The sequence below is a fragment of the Fundulus heteroclitus genome, chromosome 15, assembly GCF_011125445.2.
Source record: "Fundulus heteroclitus isolate FHET01 chromosome 15, MU-UCD_Fhet_4.1, whole genome shotgun sequence".
In the NCBI taxonomy this organism is placed as follows: domain Eukaryota; kingdom Metazoa; phylum Chordata; class Actinopteri; order Cyprinodontiformes; family Fundulidae; genus Fundulus; species Fundulus heteroclitus.
Genome location: NC_046375.1, coordinates 8,228,464 through 8,249,898, shown reverse-complemented (window position 1 = coordinate 8,249,898; position 21,435 = coordinate 8,228,464). Strand labels below are relative to the sequence as shown.

Sequence of the window (21,435 nt, the reverse complement as noted above, 5' to 3'; positions counted from 1 at the left end):
GGAAAGGATGACAACAAGGACGTTTAAGACATCACATCTAAATTGGCCCTAAGGCATGAGTGAGGGCCAGTGGTTGTTTGTCTTCTGTGTGTCTCTGTGTTTCCCTGTGACAGACCGGTGACCTGTCCAGGTTGCACCCCACCTCTCGTCCAATCACAGCTGGAGATAGGCACAAGCCCCCTGCCACACTGCAAGGACAAGCGCTAATAGACGATGGACGGATATACTCAAGTCTGAAGGATCTTCTGAGACCAACCACTCCTACTTTATAAATGATTAAGTCAAACGTATTTAAATGAGACAGTCTTTTAATAATTGTAGGAAAACAATATAAACATTTTCTACAAGACAAAACAAAGTCAATGCGCTCAAATCGTAAAAGAAAAAACTTTTTTTCGTTGACATTTAGACTAAAAGCGAATGTATGAACTCCTCTGTGGGGCAGGTTGAGCGCCACCCTGCTGCAGCTGGTGGCGCAGCTGCTGGGAGTAAGGATCCTCCAGGGATTTGACGGACACCATGGTCTTTGGCCCCGTCTTCCACTCGATGCCGCTCTCGTCCACCACAGACGCCTCCACGGTGACCACGTGCGTGCCCAGGACGGAGAAATTTAGCAGGAACTGGGTGCTGAAGTAGTCGTTGTGAGGTTCTACTCGCTGCTCGATCTCATTTGTTTTACTATCAAGTGGTATCTGAAAAGAAAAAAGGAAAATGAGACACACATTTATGCATGAAGCAGAATGTTTCCTCTGAAACAAAAAAAGGAGGCGGGAAAGCGTACTTTGTAGTCAGGCCCGGTCTTGCTCTGTAGGACCGATGTGACGTTGAGGCAAACAGACTGGATCTTCCTGAAGAGTCCCGGGGTGGAGCCGTGTTGTACCACGCCCTCCACCTTCAGAGTCAGCTGCTGGCTGCTCTGGACCGGGATGGGCTCGCTTGGAGTCCGTGGTGATGGAGAGAGAGCCAGCTGCGAAAATACAAAACACAAGAAATTTTTCTTTCAGGTGTGGTTGGAGGGGGGGGAGCAGTTTCATTGTTCTCTGGCATAAAAAAAATACAGCAAGGTCAAAGTTTCAGCATGTAAGAATGCTTGTATTTCTAAGAAATCATCCTTTTAATAAGAAACAATAAAAGACACCCCTTCTCACCTTAGCTAACGCCTAACAATTAGGCTTAAAATATCTATTTTGTTATTGATCTAAAGCAACATTTGATTTTCAGAGCCACTGATTTATGATTTTTCAACATCTGTAGGCTATAGTCATCAAAATTATAAACAATCCAGGCGCAAAATATTGCATTCTGTGTGATGGATGAATACTATGATAATAATAATAACAATAACAATAATAATAATAATAATCAAGTGTGGACATTTGCCTTTGGCTTCACGTGGTAGTAAAAAACACAACACTTACAATAAATTATGAAATTAACTACAACAAGGTCACAAAGAGACAATGGTCAATAGTCTCCTGGATACCGTGAATAGCACACTGTCTATTTCCCCTGCATCGTTTACATTGTTACATTGTTTTACATTGTTTACATTTCAAATTGTTTACATAAATCGCTGCTGCATCTTTACCTTTATCCTGAAAATTAGTGCAATTTACTGTGATTTTTTTCAAGCTGTTTGCAAACGAAATTTCGTTCTGTACGCACTTTGTGCATACAAAATAACAAATAAAGCTAAGTCCAAGTTGAGCCACATTATTGTGTTTGGGATGAATGATTTCTTTTATAAACGTGGTCCTCCTGCTGCCCTGCCGTCCAGAGGGAAGCTTAACAAATTCTCCAAATAACGAGAGACTTGTCTTTACGTTTCACTTTCTGAAAGGAGGCCAAAAAAAACAATTTATTTACGTGTAGCTATATTTAGAGCACTATAGTAACTGATTATGATTAGGTGCTTCCGGTTCGAATCCCGCCTGGAGTCTCACCACAAAATAACCGGCAGAGAGTGAGCCTGGTTCTGCTGGAGGTATTGCTCCTATCAACACGGAGCGCTTCTCTTCCACTAAAGATTGCTGCAAAGTCAACAACTCAGTGCAACTCTTTCTAGAAATAAATATTTTCTACCAACGTGTAGCAACAACCGTTGTTCAACAAGGGAGGCAAGAATGTTAACACAACAATTAAACAAGTTAGACTGCGCTGCTGGTTTGATTTTAGTATTTGTGATTCGTTACCAGATTTAAAGTTATTTACAGCAATTACCTTGATGCTGGTCGACTGGAGTTTCTGGAAGAAATATCTCTGGAAAGACAGCGGCACCTTGAGCAAGGCTATGACCGCATCGCAGAGACAATTGGTATGCTGGAAAACAAACAACTCACTTTTAGACAACAGAGCAAAAATAATGACGTCAAACATAATTTTTATATATATAAAATTCCAGACTTTTACTGATTAAAATCTGCTTTTCTTTACGCTCATTTTACATGACAAAAGTCCACCACAAATTTTTGGAAGATGTTTCTAACGTTGGTCAGGTTTAAAACATGAAACCTAGGAATAAAACAGCAGAAACTAGGAGGAGAGAGGGAAGGAAGGGAAGAGAAAAAGGGATGAAGAGAGAGGAAGGATATAAAAGAAAGAAAGAGCACCAGGCAGAAAAGAAGTACAAAAGGAAAATAGGACAAGCCAGGAAAGACACGAAAGAAGCGACAGAATGAACAAAATACGAAAAGGGAGGTAGGACACAGGGAAGGATAGACAGCAAAAAGGAAAAGAGGACACAAGGGAGAGAGAGAGGAGACACAAAAAGAAAGAACATGGAGGATGAAAAGGCACAAAGACCATTAAAGTTTTTATTATTTTATTGTTGTGTCTTTTTACTCGGATGTGATAAAGCACTTTATAAATCAATAAAGACATGGAATGAATGAAAAGGAATTAAGATCAAGGCAGGAAGGACATAAGGAAAGAGAAAAAGAAGAAACAAAGAGGGACAGAAGAAATGGTAACGCTCGGACAACGGGGGCAGGGAAATAAAGTCAGAAAAATAAAAAAAATAAAAAAGATTTCCTTATTTTTACACCCTTATTCAGACCTGGATGATAATGAAATCCAATTTCAGAAACTTTCATGATTTTCCATACTGTGCAATAATGCAATTATCCTTTTTAAACACTTTTCAGGATTAAAGTCCTAATCCACACCCGGCTCAAATACAAACTGAAATGTCAGCTGAATGACAGTCTTAGATCTCACAGCAAAGCAGTAAAAAAAAAAAAAAAAGAAGCAGAGGAGTTTATTTCAAACTCAGATCGCGGTTATAGTCTCACCAGGTGTGAAACGGGCGGGTGTTTCTTGGACAGTCCTTCTACCTCGTCGAGCACATGGTTAAAGACCGACATCATCCGCCGCTCGTATTCGCTCTCCGTCTGAACGGACCCCGACGTGCCGTGCTCCTGGAAACTAGAGGACAGAAAACAGTGCAGGCAGGTCATCGATGTTAGCTGGAGGAGGCCTCCTGGGGATGGGGTATAAAGACAGCGGAAATATTAATATTACTCTTCAATGCCCCCCTGGCCAACATCTGAAAAAAAAAAAAAAAAAAAGAGTGGGCGGTGCTAAGAGACCCTGAGGGGCGGGGCTAAGTGTGGCTATGAGTGGTGTTGGAGGCTAAGCTGTGCTGTGGTCAGGATGAGGGAAAGTGACATGTTGAAACATGAAGAGCGACCAGGGCGACACTGGTGGTCTGGCCACGGATCTTTTGAGGCGGAGGATTTTTCAGCCCCCTTCACCGAAGTTTGAGGGAGGCTTTGTAGAGGCCAGCGGGGCTGAGCGTTATCAGTCCGAGTCGCTGGCCCAACGATGCCCGAAGCCGGCGCTGCCGAGGCAGTGGAGGAGAGCAGTTTCTGTGTCATTGCTAAGATTCAAAGCAACAACAAACGCTAAACATAATTGATCAGTGAATTAATCAATCAGGGAAAGAGAGAGATCCCAATATTTAGTGAGTTTTCATAACATGTTAATGACCTTTTTTTTTTTCCAGAAAAGTGACTAGCGGCAAATCTAGCAACCTTTCTCTGTGTTGTTGGAGACTTCCACTGACTGTCCACATTTCTAATGAATCACACATGTGCAAAGCTGGTCTACAAAGCAGGGTGTTCATATAATATTTTTTTCACTGAACCGTTGTTGCACTAAAATAAACCTCAGCACTCCCCCCGCGTTAAAATGCTGGGCTTAGGCTGTGGCTGCAGTTTTCTTAAGCAGATCACATCATGTCAGATCTTGATAACCATCGAAGCTTTCTTCTCATCATAGAAGCTTTTATTTCTGGTAATATCACGACTTTACTCTCATATCATTGCTGCTTTGTTCTGGCAATATTATGACTTAGACAATTTTTAATTAGGAGATTAAAGTATGGACCGCTCCATGCACCTTTGGTTCGCACAAAATTTATTTATTCAGTGTGTGTTTGGGAGAGAAGAGATTTTGCTGCTACAGTTGCTAGCTTATTTTAATTTAACATAATTGTTTTTGTTCTCATTGTCAGTGTGAATAACTTTTTATTTATTCACACTGACTGTTCTAAAATTGTTTTTTGTGTGCAATAAGAGAATGTTAATGTTTTGAATCGTTTTTCATTTTAAAATTCTGTGCATTAGAAAAACTTGTCTTTGTGGCATTTTATTTTATCTTCTGATTGATGTTATTGTTCTAAGATTCTTTTATTAAAATCTGTGTCCTTTTTAGTTTATTTTTTTGTTATGTACAGCACATTGGAAACTTTTAATGTTGTTAAATGTGCTATATAAATAAAGTGGATTGGATTGAATTGAAAATAAAGTCAGTAATGATATTTTTGTGGCATGTCTGGCTGAGATGCTTTTATACCCAAACGCAGGGCTATGGTGACGAAAACATGCACCACTTGAACCGATAGTGAAATTCAGCTACGTTAAACCCTAAGAGGGAAGCCTGAAGACGGCTTGGGAAAAATATTGCAGAACATATAAAAATGGTTGAAAAAAAATTGCACAGTAACATTAAAGCGGCACCCTTAGGCCCAGTTTATCTGCAAAAAGAAGTTGACTTTAAGTCTTGGGTCCAGTCCCTGAAAATAGCGTAGCCTTGAGAATGTGGGTTTAGAGTCCCTTATTATATACAGAGGAATATGCATCTTCCTCTGTATACAATATTAAAGCTGCCTCTCTAACAAACGAGCATGCGGTCAGCTTGAGGTTACATTTTAAATGGCTAGCTGCTAAAAGCTGTTATTGTTTGCATTTACAGCTCGGCTGAGAAGTTTACATGTACTCATCCTGAGCATGTATTTCCTCCATTTTCTGCTTTTAATGATTTATTTGAGAAGTTCTTTTTTTTAGGATGGTATTTTGACAACTCCAGTGAATTTGAAAAAACAAAAACAAAAAACAACAAAACCTTAGATTTTCTCTACTCCCCTCTGTCCAAACACCTTCAAGCTCGACTGAAACTCTATACAAAGATTTTGCTTCTTTTGGCCACAATGGAAAACGTTTTTGGAGCAGTCGACGCAGGGCTTTAAAAAGCTAAGTACGTCGCCGTCTCCCGAGCATCAGGCGTCGTGCTGTAGGGCAGTAAAACGATGCCATTACACAAAGTGGATGGAATAACGAAGACAAATGACTCCCTCTGAAATTCTTCAACTTCATCTCAAATAAGTGTTGCAGCGATGCCATTTTTTGCCCCGATACCGATACCTGATACCAGGCTGTGCAGTATTGGCCCATACCGATACCATCTGTTTGAAATTGATGTGTGTGTATATATGAAGAACTGCATACTACTTAGTAGAACTTTTTATTGCCTACCTGGAATGGGTGACAATAGTTGAATAAAGTTTGGCTCTCAAAGGCCAAAATAGTGCAACATTCGTGAAACTATAACATGTATAATAGTAGTTCAACAGTAAAATTACATTAATAATTGAATAATCTCTTTTAAACTCTGAGTTTTGGCTCTCAAATGCCAAAATAGTATAACTTTCATGAACTTATATAATTCAATTCAATTTTATTTATATAGCGCCAATTCATGAAACATGTCATCTTGAAGCACTTTACAAAGTCAAAATCAATCATATTATACAGATTGGTCAAAAATTTCCTATATAAAAGGGAACCAGTTGATTGCTTCAAAGTCCCGACAAGCAGCATTCACTCCTGGAGAAGCGTAGAGCTACAGGGAGAGTCGTCTGCATTGTACATGGCTTTGCAGCAATCCCTCATACTGAGCAAGCATGAAGTGACAGTGGAAAGAAAAACTCCCCATTAATGGGAAGGAAAAACTCCAGCAGAACCCGGCTCAGTATGAACGGTCATCTGCCTCGACCGACTGGGGTTACAGAAGACAGAACAGAGACACAACAAGCACAGAAGCACACATTGATCCAGTAATCTGGATATATAACATTCTAGATATACAACATGTATAATCCTAGTCGGGAGAGAGAAGTCTGCGTTCAAGTGACATACAAACATCAAAATGGTATCGTGCCCTATTTGTTGGTACTCGCTGATACCACCATTTTAGTGCTGGATCGGAGCCCCGTCCCATACTGGTATCGGTACAACAGTATCTCAAATCAACAAGCAAAATATAGTCTGGCTACAGGATTGTTTTTCAGGTGTTTGGACGAACAACGAGCAGCCACTCTCACCTGGCTGCCTGTGGGTCCAGGATCAGAGCTTCGATTACATAGGAGACCAGCAAGCAGCTCTGCTGTTGTCTGAACACACAGTTGAGGAGAAATAAATTAAGAGCGGAGGAGCCGGGATGGCCAGGCTCTGACTGGCACGGATGGATGTATAAGGATACAGCTCCACGTTGCGAAGGGTAGCGTAGTCTGCGTCGAAGAGCGACTGGTGCAAATCAGCGTAGCGGGCAGCGAGAGCTCTGAACTCATCCATGCATACCTTCATCTGGGGGGAAAAAGTGATTAAACACATCAGGGCAGGTTTACTCCACTCTAACGTACAAGTCCTTCTCATCAGCGACCGACACGGCACGACACATGGACCCTTATATCAAAGACAATTTAAGTCTGGCTGAAACGTGATTGGAGCTTCTGCTGCAGGTAATGTATAGTAGCAGACACACACACACACACACGTTTTTTTATAAATATTTACACTGTGCCTTGCAAAATTATTCAAAACTGTGACCTTGTTTCACTTTTCGTCATTTAAAACCACAAAACTTAAATTTACTGGCATGTCCTGTAGTGGCGCTTAACTACATAATAAATTAGCTTTGATCTAGCGACCGTTTAAAGTAGAAGGTGAACCTCTGACCCAGTCCTAAGTTTTTTTTTGCAGCCAGTTTTTCCTCCAGGGTTGCTCTATTTATTAACGACGTGTCGACTAATCAAGGCAGATGTTTTTCCGCAGCGCGTATCGAGGCTTGTGTCGGTGACAGAAGCCTTGAAAGCCAGCCGTCCCACACACGGCATTCATTTATTCAGTTTAAAGCTTCAAACGCTGAATTCGTGTCCAATAATCACCCTGCTTGTTATACATTTACTGTCCACTGGATGGCACAGTAGAGCAAATGAAGCCCCAACACCACAGTGGAGCATCTTAAGACTAAGAAAGTAGAGAACATCACCCCAGTTCTAAAGTTCTTACACTGGCTCCCTGTATCTCAGAGAATAGACTTTAAAATACTTCTGTTAGTCTATAAATCCCTAAATGGCTTAGCATCTAAATACATCACAGACTTGTTATCAGTGTATCAACCCTCCAGACCACTAAGGTCTTCTGGCTCCAGCATACTCTGCATACCTAGAACCAGAACCAAACATGGAGAAGCAGCATTTAGTTCCTATGCTCCACTTGTCTGGAACAAAGTTCCAGAAAATTGTAAAGGTGCGGAAAGCCTGAGTTCCTTTAAATCAAGATTAAAAACACATTTTAAACAAAATTGCCTTTGAATGTTCTAGTTAAACTGTTTTTAATGTACTTTTTTGTTTCTACATTCTATCCCTACTTGCTTTTATTCCTATATTTTAATCATGTAAAGCACTTTGCATTGTCTCTGTACTGAATTGTGCTATATAAATAAATTGCCTAGCATCTGGATGGAAAGCTTCAGTGCTTCAAAAGGCTTCATCTCGCCATCACTACCATTTAGCTCTATTAATCTTAAACATCAAGTCTGATGAGAGGCAGCTGCAGGGCGCCGCCACTTTTACAATGAAGGCCAGACGTTCACACTGGAGGTTTTGCACATTTCTTCTTCGTGCAGTATGCCGAGACCGAGAGAAAGGTAAGGAGACCTAGACTTAAGGTCGGGGGATTTAATGCCTAAACCTAATTTAATACCTGCGGTTTATCCCCTCCCCTGAGAGCTAACCCTAACCCTCGTGGATGAGAAACCTAAACCTAAGGCCAGTGGCTTTAATACGACTTCATTAACTTCCAGCTGGGACCGACTTCTGGTTTCCTCAACCACACAAATATGTAACCGTCTTTGTCAGCTTCTCACATGAAACCCCAACAAAATACATTAAAGTCGGCGGTCATAGCCTGAAGAAAAGGAAACAGTTTTGTATGATACTATACGTCGTCCCGATTAGGGCTGAACGATTTTGGAAAATAATTTAATTGCGATTTTTTTTCTTAATATTGCGATTTAATGCAAATTTTTTACCAGTTTAAATTATCATCTCTTTTTAAACATATACAAACAACAAATCAACTTGTTTCCTCGCTGTGCAAATTAGTTGCTAAAAGACCCGCAGCATCTAAACTCAGAGCAGAAATGATTGCGTTCTGCCTACAATATATTTCAACCAAAATTGCAATTTTGACTTTTCTCCGCGTTAACCACAAGCAACAAAAATGCCCTCTAAATAAAGATGTTTGTAAACAAGGACTATTTTAAACAAGAATTTTAAATGTTTCTATTAATCAGAATATTATTCAAGAGAACAGCTTTTAGTTGATTTGGACATCAATCCTTGTTGAACATAAAGTCCAACCAACAAGCAAGTTTATGTATTAAACTGATTGACCTGTACTTAATGCTATGTATGATTATATAAACTCTAAAACAAGTAATAAAATTTGATTATCTCACTGCTGCAGCTGTCTTCCCTTCCATGTGGAGGTAAACCTACTTTAAACATTTTACCGACACCTAATGGACTTGTCTAATTCCCTGATTGTTACATAGCCAAAAATTGCAGACTCTGCGATTTGGAAATTGCGTTATTTTAAAGTCGTGATTATATTGAAAATGCGATCAATTGTCCCGATTGCTCTAAGGATCCACCTCTCACCTGCATTGAGATGCGGCCGCAGCGCTGGACCTCGTTGCCTGACGTGAGCGCGATGGTGGCGGCGATGGCCGGGGGGGGGCTGGTCTTCAGGCTGTTGCAGGTGCAGATCAGCTGCGACAGGGCCTGCAGCGTGTCGATGCGCAGCTTAATGAACTCACACTGGAACGTGAGCGGGCTCAGAGGAGTGCTGGCAGCCTGCGGGGGAGACAGATTAATCGCACCTCGCAAAAAAGCGGCAATAGGGTACGGCGCCGAACTCGGCTCTCCCTCGGGAGCTCACCGTCAGGGAGGCGATGCCCTTCTGGTAGGAGCGCAGGGCCTCGGCGATGGCGCTCATGGCCCCGCTGTAGTCTCCCTCCTCCACGTGACTCAAGCACTGCTCTGCCTGGGAAAACTCCTTCAGGCTGTTCAGCCAGAAGTAGAAATGCTCCGACGCCACACGGGTGCGGAGGCACTGGTAAAGCTCGCTGGAGAACTCGTGGCATCCCTGCGGGGGGAGGAGGGGACAACGAGCACGTTAAGTCTCCTCGCCGGTGTTTTTTGAAGCCTCGCCTTCCCGGTGGTATTCACCCACCGTGCGCGAGGCTTGCCGCGCGATGCGGTAGACCGTCCAGCCGTTGGCGACGTTCTCCAGCTGCTGTTTGATGACCGTCTTCACCTCGGACGACAGGGACGACTGGCTGGCCACGAAGATCACCGTCGCCAGGGAAACCTGCGGCGATCAAAGTCCTATGAGGGGGAAACTCCAGCTGGAAAATGTCCGTCGCAGGGTGACTGAGAACCAGTGTTGGGTAAGTTACTTTAAAAATGTAATCCGTTACAGTTACAAGTTACTTTGTTTAAAATGTAATTGCGTACCGCGAGCGAGCTATTTTTAGAAACGTAACGTCACGATGACGTCACATCACGTGGTACGCAGTAGGGCAAGCTTGCATAGTCCGCCGCTGTGTCGCTGTAAAAGAGACGTGCGTTAGCCTAGGTTTTACTCGGTAAACGACTGCTTTTTCCAAATCTAAGACCATGGTTTTTAAACATTGTTGCTATGGAATGTGCAACAGCGACTCGAGGTACGCTGATCGGCCGCATATGAAGGATGTTTTCTTCAAGACTGCCAAGGAGAAATGTGTGCGCTGGGACCGGGGCGGTCGGCCTACACAACAGTTCAACCCGGAAAAAGTTACCAAATTCAAGTACATATGTAGCAAGCATTTTGTCGGAGCAAAGGGCACAACCGAAGAACATCCTGACCCAATTCCAGCGACATCAAGTCAAGGTAAGAGTATTTTGGTGGCCGACATGTTAATATTGAAGCGCCTGCTACCATGATAGCATATAGGCTATCATGGTAGCAGGCGCTAACATGATAGCCTGCTACCAGGACAGCTTACTCAAAAACATTTCAAATGAGACAAACATTAAACATATACCGATCCCTGGACGGTGATTGCAAACAACAACAAAAAAAAAACGGCCGACGCTGCCATGACCGCCGCGCAGGAAAAAAACCCAAAGCTTACCGTTCATCAACTCGGCCAGTTTTCCAGTCTTTTTAAGCCCTCCACACTTAAGCCATCGTTTGAGCTGAAGGTTGGTGTGTTCTTCGACAGTTCGACCAGTAATCCGTGCGCCTGGGACATCGTCTTGGGAAAGTTTAACGGCTGTAAAGTCGGTCATATCGCTGTTTCTGTTGCGCTTGTAATAGCTGGGTTATCCGTGCGTTCTCTCCTGTATGCCCTACCTAAGCGGCAAAAGGGGCGTTGCTCTTGAGTCGATGACGTCACGTGCGCGGTACGCTATTGCAGTGTAACTTTTTCGATTACTTTTAAAAAGTAATGTAACTAATTACTTTTTGATTACTTTAAGGTTTTAATGAGTATTGACCCATGTTCAACATTTAATTTTTGAGAACTGAATGTGAACCTTAAAAAAGCGGAATTGGGAATTGACACTTGTATGACTCTATTCCTGTATATCCATCAGTAGTTAAAGGACAAGAGTCAGCAAATGCAAATTCTGCCCTGTAAAACAATGACAGCACAATTGTTGCTGTATGATCTGAAGCCCCATTTGGAGCTTTTAAACAGGCTTTGAAAAACTTTGATAATTTGCTGCTGTAATAATATAGATTTTTTTTAATAAAAAGCTAGCAGATGTGCAGAATCAAAAATAACAGAAATACAATTATAGAGCATTCAGTATTGTAAGAAAGCCCACACTTGTTTCTGGATAAATACATTATTGTATGAGTTAAGTTCTGTTCCGTTTTTGTTGTAAAACTGAAATGTCCCATGCTCCTGAATGCACCATAGCTTTGAGAACTCACCAGAAGCTCCTGCTGCTCGCCGGTGGAGGAGTGACCGGCCACCCGGTACAGATCGACCAGATCCCCCAGCATGCCGTCTCCCAGCACGGGCAGGTGGTTGGCGATGGCCGCGAGGGCGTGGCACAGGAGCACGCTGGAGGAGTCGCAGGATAGGTGGAGCTGGCCGAGCAGGAACTCCACAGCTGGTTGGCTGAGGTGAGGCCGATGTTTCAGCAGCTTGACGAGCGAGGTGAGCGCCGTCTGCGGTGAACACACAAAAGGGGGAAAGACGAGGCGTACTTCTGGAGCTAAATACGAGGTGGAAGAAGATGAGCATCTGTCTGAATAAACTGCTGCTAGCTGCTGTTTTTATTTTTTTGTGGTAGAAAATGTGCGGCTGGTTATCCAAACTGATATGGGACGTGTTGGGAACAAGAGGAAGCCACATTATTTGAAGAAAACGACCTAAACATGACGTCTCAGAGACGTTTTATTGAATTTAGGTCAGGGGAGGCTGGAGATCAGTCATCCTTCATCCTCCAGGAACTGCCTGCATACTGTTGCCACATATTTCTACACGTCTGTGCTTCCTGCCAATGAATATTCCTCTCCAGACCAACACTGACTGCTGCTCCTGCTCTCCCAGAGTAATTGTCTCTCTCAGGGAATCTCCTCCATGCTGTTCAGTCTGTCCTGGGAGACACAGCAAACCTTCTGGCAACGGCACACATGGTGGCGTTGGACTGCCTGTGCAACTTTTCTAGGGTCCAGGCGTCGCCTCATGCTACCGGTAGTGAATCTGAGCAAATACTAAATTACAGGAAAGCGGTTTGAAAAGATGAGAAGGGAAAAAAAATGTCCGTGGCCTCGATCGGCACAACCATTCCTCTTTCAGGGTCGTCTCATTGTTGCCCCTTTAGTTCACCTGTTAATTTAATCAAGACCAGAGCAGCCAACACTGAAACCTGTACTACTGAACCAGCCAGATAAATATTCCATATATGATATAATACTCTGAATAAATGGTGTTCCTTTAATTATTTAGCAGTGAATTCTCCTCCATCAGAAAATCCTAAAGGGTAACATCCTGCGATCAGATTGCAGCTTTAAGCTCAAACGAGTTGCACCAAAATCAAGAAAAACAAAAATATGAAGAGCTTAAAAACAAACAACCAAAAAAAAAAAAAAAATAGGATTCTGAGGTAGGTTTTGGAGTGGCCTAGTCAAAGTCCACTCCCAAACATGAATACGTTGTTGTGGCACAACATTAAACAAGGTTTTGATGGTTAAATTAAAACAATTCTTCAAAGAAGAACAGAGAAAATGTGTCCACTGTGGTGTGAAAAAGACTTAAAGTAAATATTTAAAGTTGACTATCTGAAACATTTGTAATATTTAAAAGCAGCACAAATCTGTAAAGCTTTATGAAAAGCATAATTTAAATATATATAAAAAAAAGATCACTTCCTACAGGCAGCACTGTGATTCACAACTTCTTTATGACCCAGCATTAGTTGAACAGGGGCATCATTTGTTGTAAGACGTTATAAATGAGTAATAACACAGTTAAATAACCATGTTAATCTGCAGTGAGGATTTAAATCTAAAACAGTTCAGGTTTTGATCCTTAAGACACAATAAATGTCATAAAATGAACAGTTTTCATTCATTTTGTTTGCGTTTCAATTACTGCCTTACTTTGAGAGTGGCCTGAGCACCGGGGCTGCTGTCCTGGCTGCACAGCATCAGGAGGGACTCCACTCCCAACACTGTGTCCTGCTCCAGTTGCACGATGTCTGAGGAGGAAAACCAACAACGGCGACGGCGCCCGATCAAAGAGACTCTCGGATAAATCCGCCGAGGGGGAATCTGAGCCGAAGGAAGAACCTCAAAACGGGCCGCTGTCCAGCAGAAACCAACCTTTTTCCGGGCAGGAAATGGCGATGTTGGAAAGCACCAGCACGCCGTGGGCCGCCACCGACAGGTTGCTGTGATAACAGCATTCCTGAGCCAGCTTCACCAGGTCGGTGAGCCGCAGGGGGATGGAGGAGCCACCTGGGGAGGGGGTGGGAAGTAGGGCTGAACGATTGTGGAAAATAATCTAATTGCGATTTTTTTTCTTAATACTGCGATTTAATGCGATTTTTTTTCCCCGGTTTAATTTATCATGTCTTTTTAAACATATACAAAACAACAAATCAACTTGTTTCCTCGCTGTGCAGATTAGTTGCTAAAAGACCTGCAGCATCTAAACTCAGAGCAGAAATGATTGCGTTCTGCCTACAATATATTTCAACCAAAATTGCAATTTTGACTTTTCTCTGCGTTAACCACAAGCAACAAAAATGGCCTCTAAATAAAGATGTTTGTAAACAAGGACTATTTAAAATAAGAACATTTAATGTTTTTATTAATTAGAATACTATTCAAGAGAACAGCTTTTAGTTGATTTGGACATCAATCCTTGTTGAACATACAGCCCAACCAACAAGCAAGTCTATGTGTTAAACTGATTGACCTGTACTTAATGCTATGTATGATTATATAAACTCTAAAACAAGTAATAAAATTAGATTATGTCACTGCTGCAACTGTCTTCCCTTCCATGTGGAGGCAAACCCACTTTAAACATTTTACCAACACCTAATGGACGCGTCTAATTCCCTAATTGTTACATAGCCAAAAATTGCAGACTCTGCGATTTGGAAATTGCGTTTTTTTAAATCGCGATTATATTGAAAATGCGATTAATTGTTCAGCCCTAGTGGGAAGTTCAACCTCGTCGTGTTTTTAACGATCGTACGAGCATGCGATTAAAGGTCGGCTTACCTGCAGCGCTGCTGAAGTACTGCTTGATGGCTATGGTCCCAGATAGAGTGGAGAGGACAGCCAGCATTCCCAGCTTCAAACTGTTGTAAGGCATGGCCAAAGCACACTCGCACAGAGTCTGAAAGGATTAAAAGACGTTACACCTTAAAGCCAGAACTCACAGCGGCGGCGCGATGCGACCGGCAGCATTTTCTACCTGAGTATTCTCTCTGATCCACAGGTGAGGAGCCTTTTTAGCCAGGAGCTTTAAGTCATTTATAGCAAGTCTCTTTATGGCTTTCCGCGGGTCGTCTTTCAGGTACTGAAGGAGGAGCTGCAACTGCAGAAGGTTGAAAGCTTAGCAGACGGCGTTTTCTTCCAGAGCAAAACACGACGCGCTTTTGATTAGGCACTACCTGCTTGGGGATGTCGATGAGCGAGAAGGCGGCCAGCTGCGTGAATGTGTGCAGCGAGACGATGACCATGGGGGTGGAGGGGTAGGAGTTGACCAGCTGCTGCAGGAGCTCCCGGCTGCTGGAGGCCAGGCTGGCGTCGTGGTGCATGTGCTGCAGCATGGGGATCAGCTTCAGCTTCAGGTCCACCGGCGTGTCCAGACCTGCCGTCGTAGGGGAGGGCAGCAAGACGTTAACACGCCGCCGTCCACCCTGACACTAACAACACAGCGCTGGGGGGGGGGAAATTAGCAGGGCTGAACGATTTTGGAAAATAATCTAATTGCGATTTTTTTTCTTAATATTGCGATTTTTTCCCCCAGTTTAATTTATCATGTCTTTTTAAACATATACAAACAACAAATCATTTGGTTTCCTCGCTGTGCAGATTAGGTGCTAAAGACCCGCAGCATCTAAACTCAGAGCAGAAATTATTGCGTTCTGCCTACGATATATTTCAACCAAAATTGCAATTTTGACTTTTCTCTGCGTTAACCACAAGCAACAAAAATGGCCTCTAAATAAAGACATTTGTAAACAAGGACTATTCAAAACAAGAACTTTTAATGCTTCTATTAATCAGAATATTATTCAAGAGAACAGCTTTTAGTTGATTTGGAGATCAATCCTTGTTGAACATAAAGTCCAACCAACAAACAGGTCTATGTATTAAACTGATTGACCTGTACTTAATGCTATGCATGATTATATAAACTCTAAAACAAGTAATAAAATTAGATTATCTCACTGCTGCAACTGTCTTCCTTTCCATGTGGAGGCAAACCCACTTTAAACATTTTACCAAAACCTAATGGACGTGTCTAATTCACTAATTGTTACATAGCCAAAAATTGCAGACTCTGCGATTTGGAAATTGCGTTTTTTTTTTTAAATCGTGATTATACTGAAAATGCGATTAATTGTTCAGCCCTACAAATTAGGACATCCTATGAAGTGAGGTTAACATATTCAGATGGTCGGATACACGGGTACTTTTTGATAATAGTGAAAAATTCAAGCGTTATGACTTGAAAAAAAGGAGGGTTTCGTTTTTTTGTTTTTTTTTTTACATGGAAATTTTAAAAACGCTTTCTCCAGCGCAAGGAGGAAAACGTTGCCCTCTAAGAAAAACAGAAAACATAAAAATCAGACTGAAGTTTGTCAGAAAGAATAAAGTGGAAGACCGGGAATTTCGGAATAATAATAATAATATTAATAATAACCACCAGTCAAAAATGTAATAATTTGGACATCAGAAGCACGGAGGTGGAAGGGTCATGGTTTGGGGACACTTTTCCTCCAGCTCCTCATTATAGAACCATGAATTTTAGTGTATCAGAAGCTTAAAGCCGGGCGTACACTGCACAAGTTTTTGCCCTTTTTGGGCCGATTCTTCGGTGGTGCGAGAATTGTTTGGATCGGGCCGAGTTTCAGCTGAAAACCGCAGGTCGGTTGGGGAATACTTCAACATAACAACTATTAAAGTGAAAAAATATGGGCTTTTTGGAAGCGTGGTAACAAGAAATCTGTTGTTTAGAGACGTGTTTTACCTTGGATCATTTCACTGACTTTGTTACAAATTCCAGCCGCAAAGTCTCTGAGAAGTAAAAACAAGACAGATTAAACATCTGAGACAGAGAGCGATCATATCATTTTTAGACGATACGTCAGAGTTCAAGTTATGTTTTTTTTTTTTTTCTTACTTTGACTGCGCAGAGAAACTCGCAGCCGCAAAGATGGCAGCCTCCACCTCCACGTTGTCATGAGAGTCCAAGCTCTGTCGAATGCTGTGGTGGGCATTCTTCCGCTCTGGGATGATGGACGCCAAGCTACCGAGCATCCTGCACATATGAAAAAAAAAAAAAAAAAAAAATGAGTGATTTCTCTTTCTAACCCAGCGGTAGTCAAACGGTATTCCTGCTGATGTTATGGAGCAAACTCTGAGCCAACCAGCTTACCTGAGAGTGATGGCTCTGGCCACGGGGTCGTTACTGTGGATGACTGAAAACACCCTCTTAACAAATTCATCCACATTGAGAATCTTCTCCAAATGTTTCTCACTCTGCTGCGTGACTTTCAGTACACACAGACGCAGAAAGTTGTTGCTGGAAAGAGAGACAGCGGCTTGTTTAAACGAACATGTTGATGGTAAAGAAATGGTTACTGTTGATGCACCCCTCTTTGCTCTTTCTGAAAAAAAAAAAAAACTTTTAGAAACCATTTACAGCATTTTATCCATCATACAGTACTATTAAAAAGTATTCATTCTTTTTTTTTTTTTGACTTTTACAAACACTTTGCTGTATTTAATTTGTCTTTAATACAATGCAAATAAATATATGGTGTTGTTAAGTGAATAAAGGATTTAAATATGTTTGTGCAAGGCAATTGCAAGAATATTTCCTCCTATACCTTATAAATATGATTTTCTGCTGCAAATATTTTGTATAATTGCAGGTCAAACTGAGGTGGAATACTCAAGAAAAGAAAATTTGCTTCTTCACCATCTTTATCAAATGCATTAACACTGAAAACTCTGTCAGTCTTTTAACGCAACAAAGGGGGTCTTTTTATTATTATTTTTAGTTTGAATTCAGTAAAAAAATAGCTAAAATGTTACAAACCCAAACTTTTGCAAACACTTTGCTGTATTTAATTTGTCTTTAATACATTGCAAATAAATACTTTCTATTGCATTTTGAAACTACCGCCTCTAATCAAGGAATCTGCAGCAGACATTTTTTTAATGAGTAAGTCCTTAGAAATAAAAAAAGTTAAAAAATAATGACCAGGATCAGAGAGAATCAGGAGGCCAGATGTTGGGAATCAGTACCAGCCAGGAAGGCCTGACTGGCACATCTGCAGCCAAAATGATAAACTCACGACTTAGGGTTGGGTTATACATTAATAAAAAAGCTAACATTATGATTACTTTGTCCATTACATTTAAAGAATATATCTTTGAGAAATGATTGTTATGCATTGAAGATATTTAAACCTTTTAAAGAAGGATCAATAGCACATTTTGGAAATGAAAATGTTTTTCAGCACTCCAAAGTTTCCATATACATGCAAAGCACAGGTTTAAGACTCAATAGAAGTCATGTTTCATCAGGAATGCCCAAAGTGTGGCCCCTCTACTAATTTTGGGTGGCCCACAACTGCATTTCAAGAAAGATTTGGTCCATCAGCACAGATAGCTGAGTTAGATGGAAGCTTTTTGTTTTTAATTTCAGCAAAATTATTACAGAAAAGTTAAAATCTTACAACTGACAAAGTTAAGTACAACTCAAAGTATTCATCTTTTAATAAACACACTTTTGACACCCTATTTAACTTCATAGTAACGTCTATCTAATGACATTTAATTACTCAAATGAAGACTTTGGTGCATTAAAATCCGCTTTAATTCAGTTATTAAAATTGGCTAATCACGGCAAGTGTTTTTAAAGAACAACCGACTCTTATACTGTTCTTTTATTTACACAGTTACGCTTATTATTGGTAATGAGCAGAATTAAATTATTCAAAATAATTTGCAAACTGGATGACGATCCTTAATACCACAAATGAACAAAACTCTTTTTATAAAACCTTTGGATCTACAAAGATTTACACATTCATTTCCTACAAAACAAAATCTGACAAATTTATATATTTAAAACGATCATATTTTGTAGAACAGATTATTGGGGGGGGGGGGGGGGGGGGATTATTATTTTTTTTTTTTTTTTTTTTTTTGGCCCTCGAGTTCATTTTACTTGACAATTTTGGCCCATGTACCGAAAAGTTTGGACACCCCTGTGTTACACGATCATATCAGGTACTATTGTCCCCATTATTGTGAAATGATCACTTGGATGGTGCGACGTTGTAAGAGATGGATGGCTGGAGAGACAGACTGTCAATAACGCCCCCTTTTATCACCACCATAAACCTAAAACATGTTTAGATTGTTGTCAAAGTTTCCCAAAGACCCTGCATTAAGCATTTAGAAGGATCATCGTCACTATTTAAGGCGATCATACCCGAGCCTAAAGATGTCCGCTAGTTTCAGAAAGGCCGAGTTGATGAGGATCGGAAAGGGATACTTCTGGAAGAGTTTGGGGAACAACACCACCGCTTCGCACTGCTCTCCGAGCTTCCCCGACCGCAGCCCTGGGGAAAAAAAACAAACAAACACAGTTCCCCACGGGATTGGTGCAACTTGAACGCCACACACGACCAGGACACAATCAATGAGACGCTATGCTACATCGTTAGCATTGCTAGCTAACGCACCCTTATCCAGCTCCATGAGAGCGGAGTTGGCGTCCAGCTCCTGCTCCCCATAGCAAGCTTCAGACAGGAAGGACCGAGCTGTTGACAGCGACATGTCTGCTTTGAAATGAAGCTTAAAAGCAAGCCGGTGTATGCCAAACAAGTCGCGCTAGCATCTCGCTGTTCTTAGACAACCATGTCAACGACGTCACATCCGGTCTTGACTTTTCAAAATAGAACGAGCCTCGTCGGGTGCGCTAAATAAGTCCAACACAGCTAAACAAAATCTTCACGTCTCCTTGCAAATGCAGTTCGGGTTATCTAGTTTTACTGACGTTTTTATTTTTAAACAACCTGTTTCACTTGCATTCAAGTAATACTGTACATTTTTGCTTTCTCGTTTTAAAAGTGACCATTATGTAAGACATAATATGAACTAAATATTAGATTGCTCCCTTTAGAGTTTGCTTGGCAGCTTGTCTGGGTCATAATTCTATACTGCTGATCACCTGAACGTTCCCACTTTGGGACAATAAATGATTTTATTCTGATGTGATCTAACGTGAAAATGTCTCAGGGTTGTGAATGTCTATGCAAGGGACTCCAGTTGACCAAATTATGCTAAATCAGACAATTTTTCTCCCTTAATGGTCATCTCTCGTTTTCATTGAGTGTACAACACATACTGTTGTATTAGAAGTTTAACAGGCTGCTTTAACCTTTAACCATCTAAGCCTCAAATTGTCCATCTGGTATTTTTCTGTTGCCTATTTAAGCGTAAAAAGGACAGAATCTCCAGTGAGTTATTCACTTAAATATCAAAGCTGCAAGTTTTTCCAAAAGACATGACACTTTCAACATTTGGCCACTAGTTAGAATTGACTTAATGGTTAAAGAGTGCATTTACAGTTTTAAATAAAGAAAAAAGTACACAAAAACAGAATTTTATTTAAGGGTTTAAGTGGAAAAAACACAACAGAAGTGAAACACCAATTCATTTTTTAAATATAGTTTGTATAGTACAGAACACATTTACAAAAACATTTGATTATTTTTTGGGGGGCAAAATGTTATTTTTCTGCAATTTTCTCCTCTCTGGCTGTGGAATCACCCCCTTAACACTTCAGAGCCCAGGGAAAGTTCCTGTCTGGCTGCAAACACAGACCCACATCACAGTCCTCCCACTACCGTGCAATGCTCCGGCTGCAAAGTCTGCAGCACGGCACACCCAGATAGCGGTCTGTCCACTGCTAGCGGCGACAGGTAGCTGTTTAACACCTTGGGTCTTTTTTTGGTTTGTGTGTAGCAAGCTCGCCCTGGAAAGCCTGACATCTTGTCACAGGCTTCTGCTGCATGCAGAGTTGGTCACTCACATGGGCGGTTCTGGGCAGGGATCAACAGTGGCCAGTGCCCCTGTATAACTGGACCTGGCCCCTGTATCAAAGACATAACACTACATTAATTTCTCATTATGACATGCGTTGGCACAGAAACTGCATGTTTTATCTTTACAGTTTTAATTTAACAATGATTTCCAAAATGAAGTTGTTGCACTTTTAGCCTCAGCTGTATTGAGATATAGGATCTCATTTTACATCTGCTGGTTAAGGGGTCTGCAACACGCAGTTCCAGGCTACGTGGGCGACTTGATAAATTGAAAGAGGAAATACTGCCCAGTTTTTTTTAATTTTTTTATTCCTTGGTTCTGTGTTCCCATGTCAAATCCACTGTTGCAGCTCCCCTCCCCCTCTGTCACAGCAAGAACAACCAGAAGCTGGAAGACAGTGGAGGACCATTTCCTGTATTGCAATGATAGGCCCATTTACACTACACTTTTTTAACCGAGCCGAGACCAGTCCGAGCTCGGTAACTCTTGTGTGTAAACGGTCAGCAGACTGAACTGGACCGCACTAAACATAACCAGACCGCGCTAAATGCAGACCAGTTCCTGAGTAGGTCTCGGCCTGTTTTTTTTTTTTTTCTGGCCCGGTAAAGATGCAGTCGGTTTGGGAACACACTGATTGTGACCCATCACTTGTCTTTGTCCAGTTCTCAGTATACACTTAGATAAGGGAGCACATGGAGACTTCCCTGCTCCTCTAGACAGAAAGTAATAGAGAATAATAATCAGGTAGTCTCCCATACACCATGTACAAAAGGAAACAAATAAGATAAGATAAGCTTTATTGATCTCACATTGGAGAACTTCACATGTCACATCGGCTCAGTAATCAGTAGTCATAGGAAAGAGGAGTCAAGTAGGACAAGGTGCATCAAATATATACACAGTATGTCCTCGTTATACCATGGATGAAAAGGAGTAGGTAAGA

The 21,435-nt window shown here is 41.4% G+C and overlaps 1 protein-coding gene across 1 annotated transcript; it reads right to left on the bottom strand.

The window, feature by feature from the left end:
* Window positions 1–288: 288 nt before the first annotated feature.
* ints7 (integrator complex subunit 7) lies at window positions 289–19,331 on the bottom strand. Its single transcript, XM_012869101.3, has 20 exons — window positions 19,127–19,331; window positions 18,874–19,003; window positions 16,804–16,950; window positions 16,549–16,686; window positions 16,396–16,442; window positions 14,810–15,009; window positions 14,611–14,733; window positions 14,415–14,532; window positions 13,506–13,640; window positions 13,284–13,381; window positions 11,607–11,846; window positions 9,858–9,995; window positions 9,564–9,770; window positions 9,284–9,478; window positions 6,820–6,923; window positions 6,662–6,730; window positions 3,291–3,423; window positions 2,221–2,319; window positions 782–967; window positions 289–692 (listed from the first exon to the last, which is right to left on the bottom strand). The coding sequence occupies exons 1-20, from the start codon at window positions 19,218–19,220 to the stop codon at window positions 411–413; spliced, it is 2,883 nt and encodes a 960-aa protein (XP_012724555.2). The 5' UTR covers window positions 19,221–19,331; the 3' UTR covers window positions 289–410.
* Between the last annotated feature and the right edge of the window lie 2,104 nt (window positions 19,332–21,435).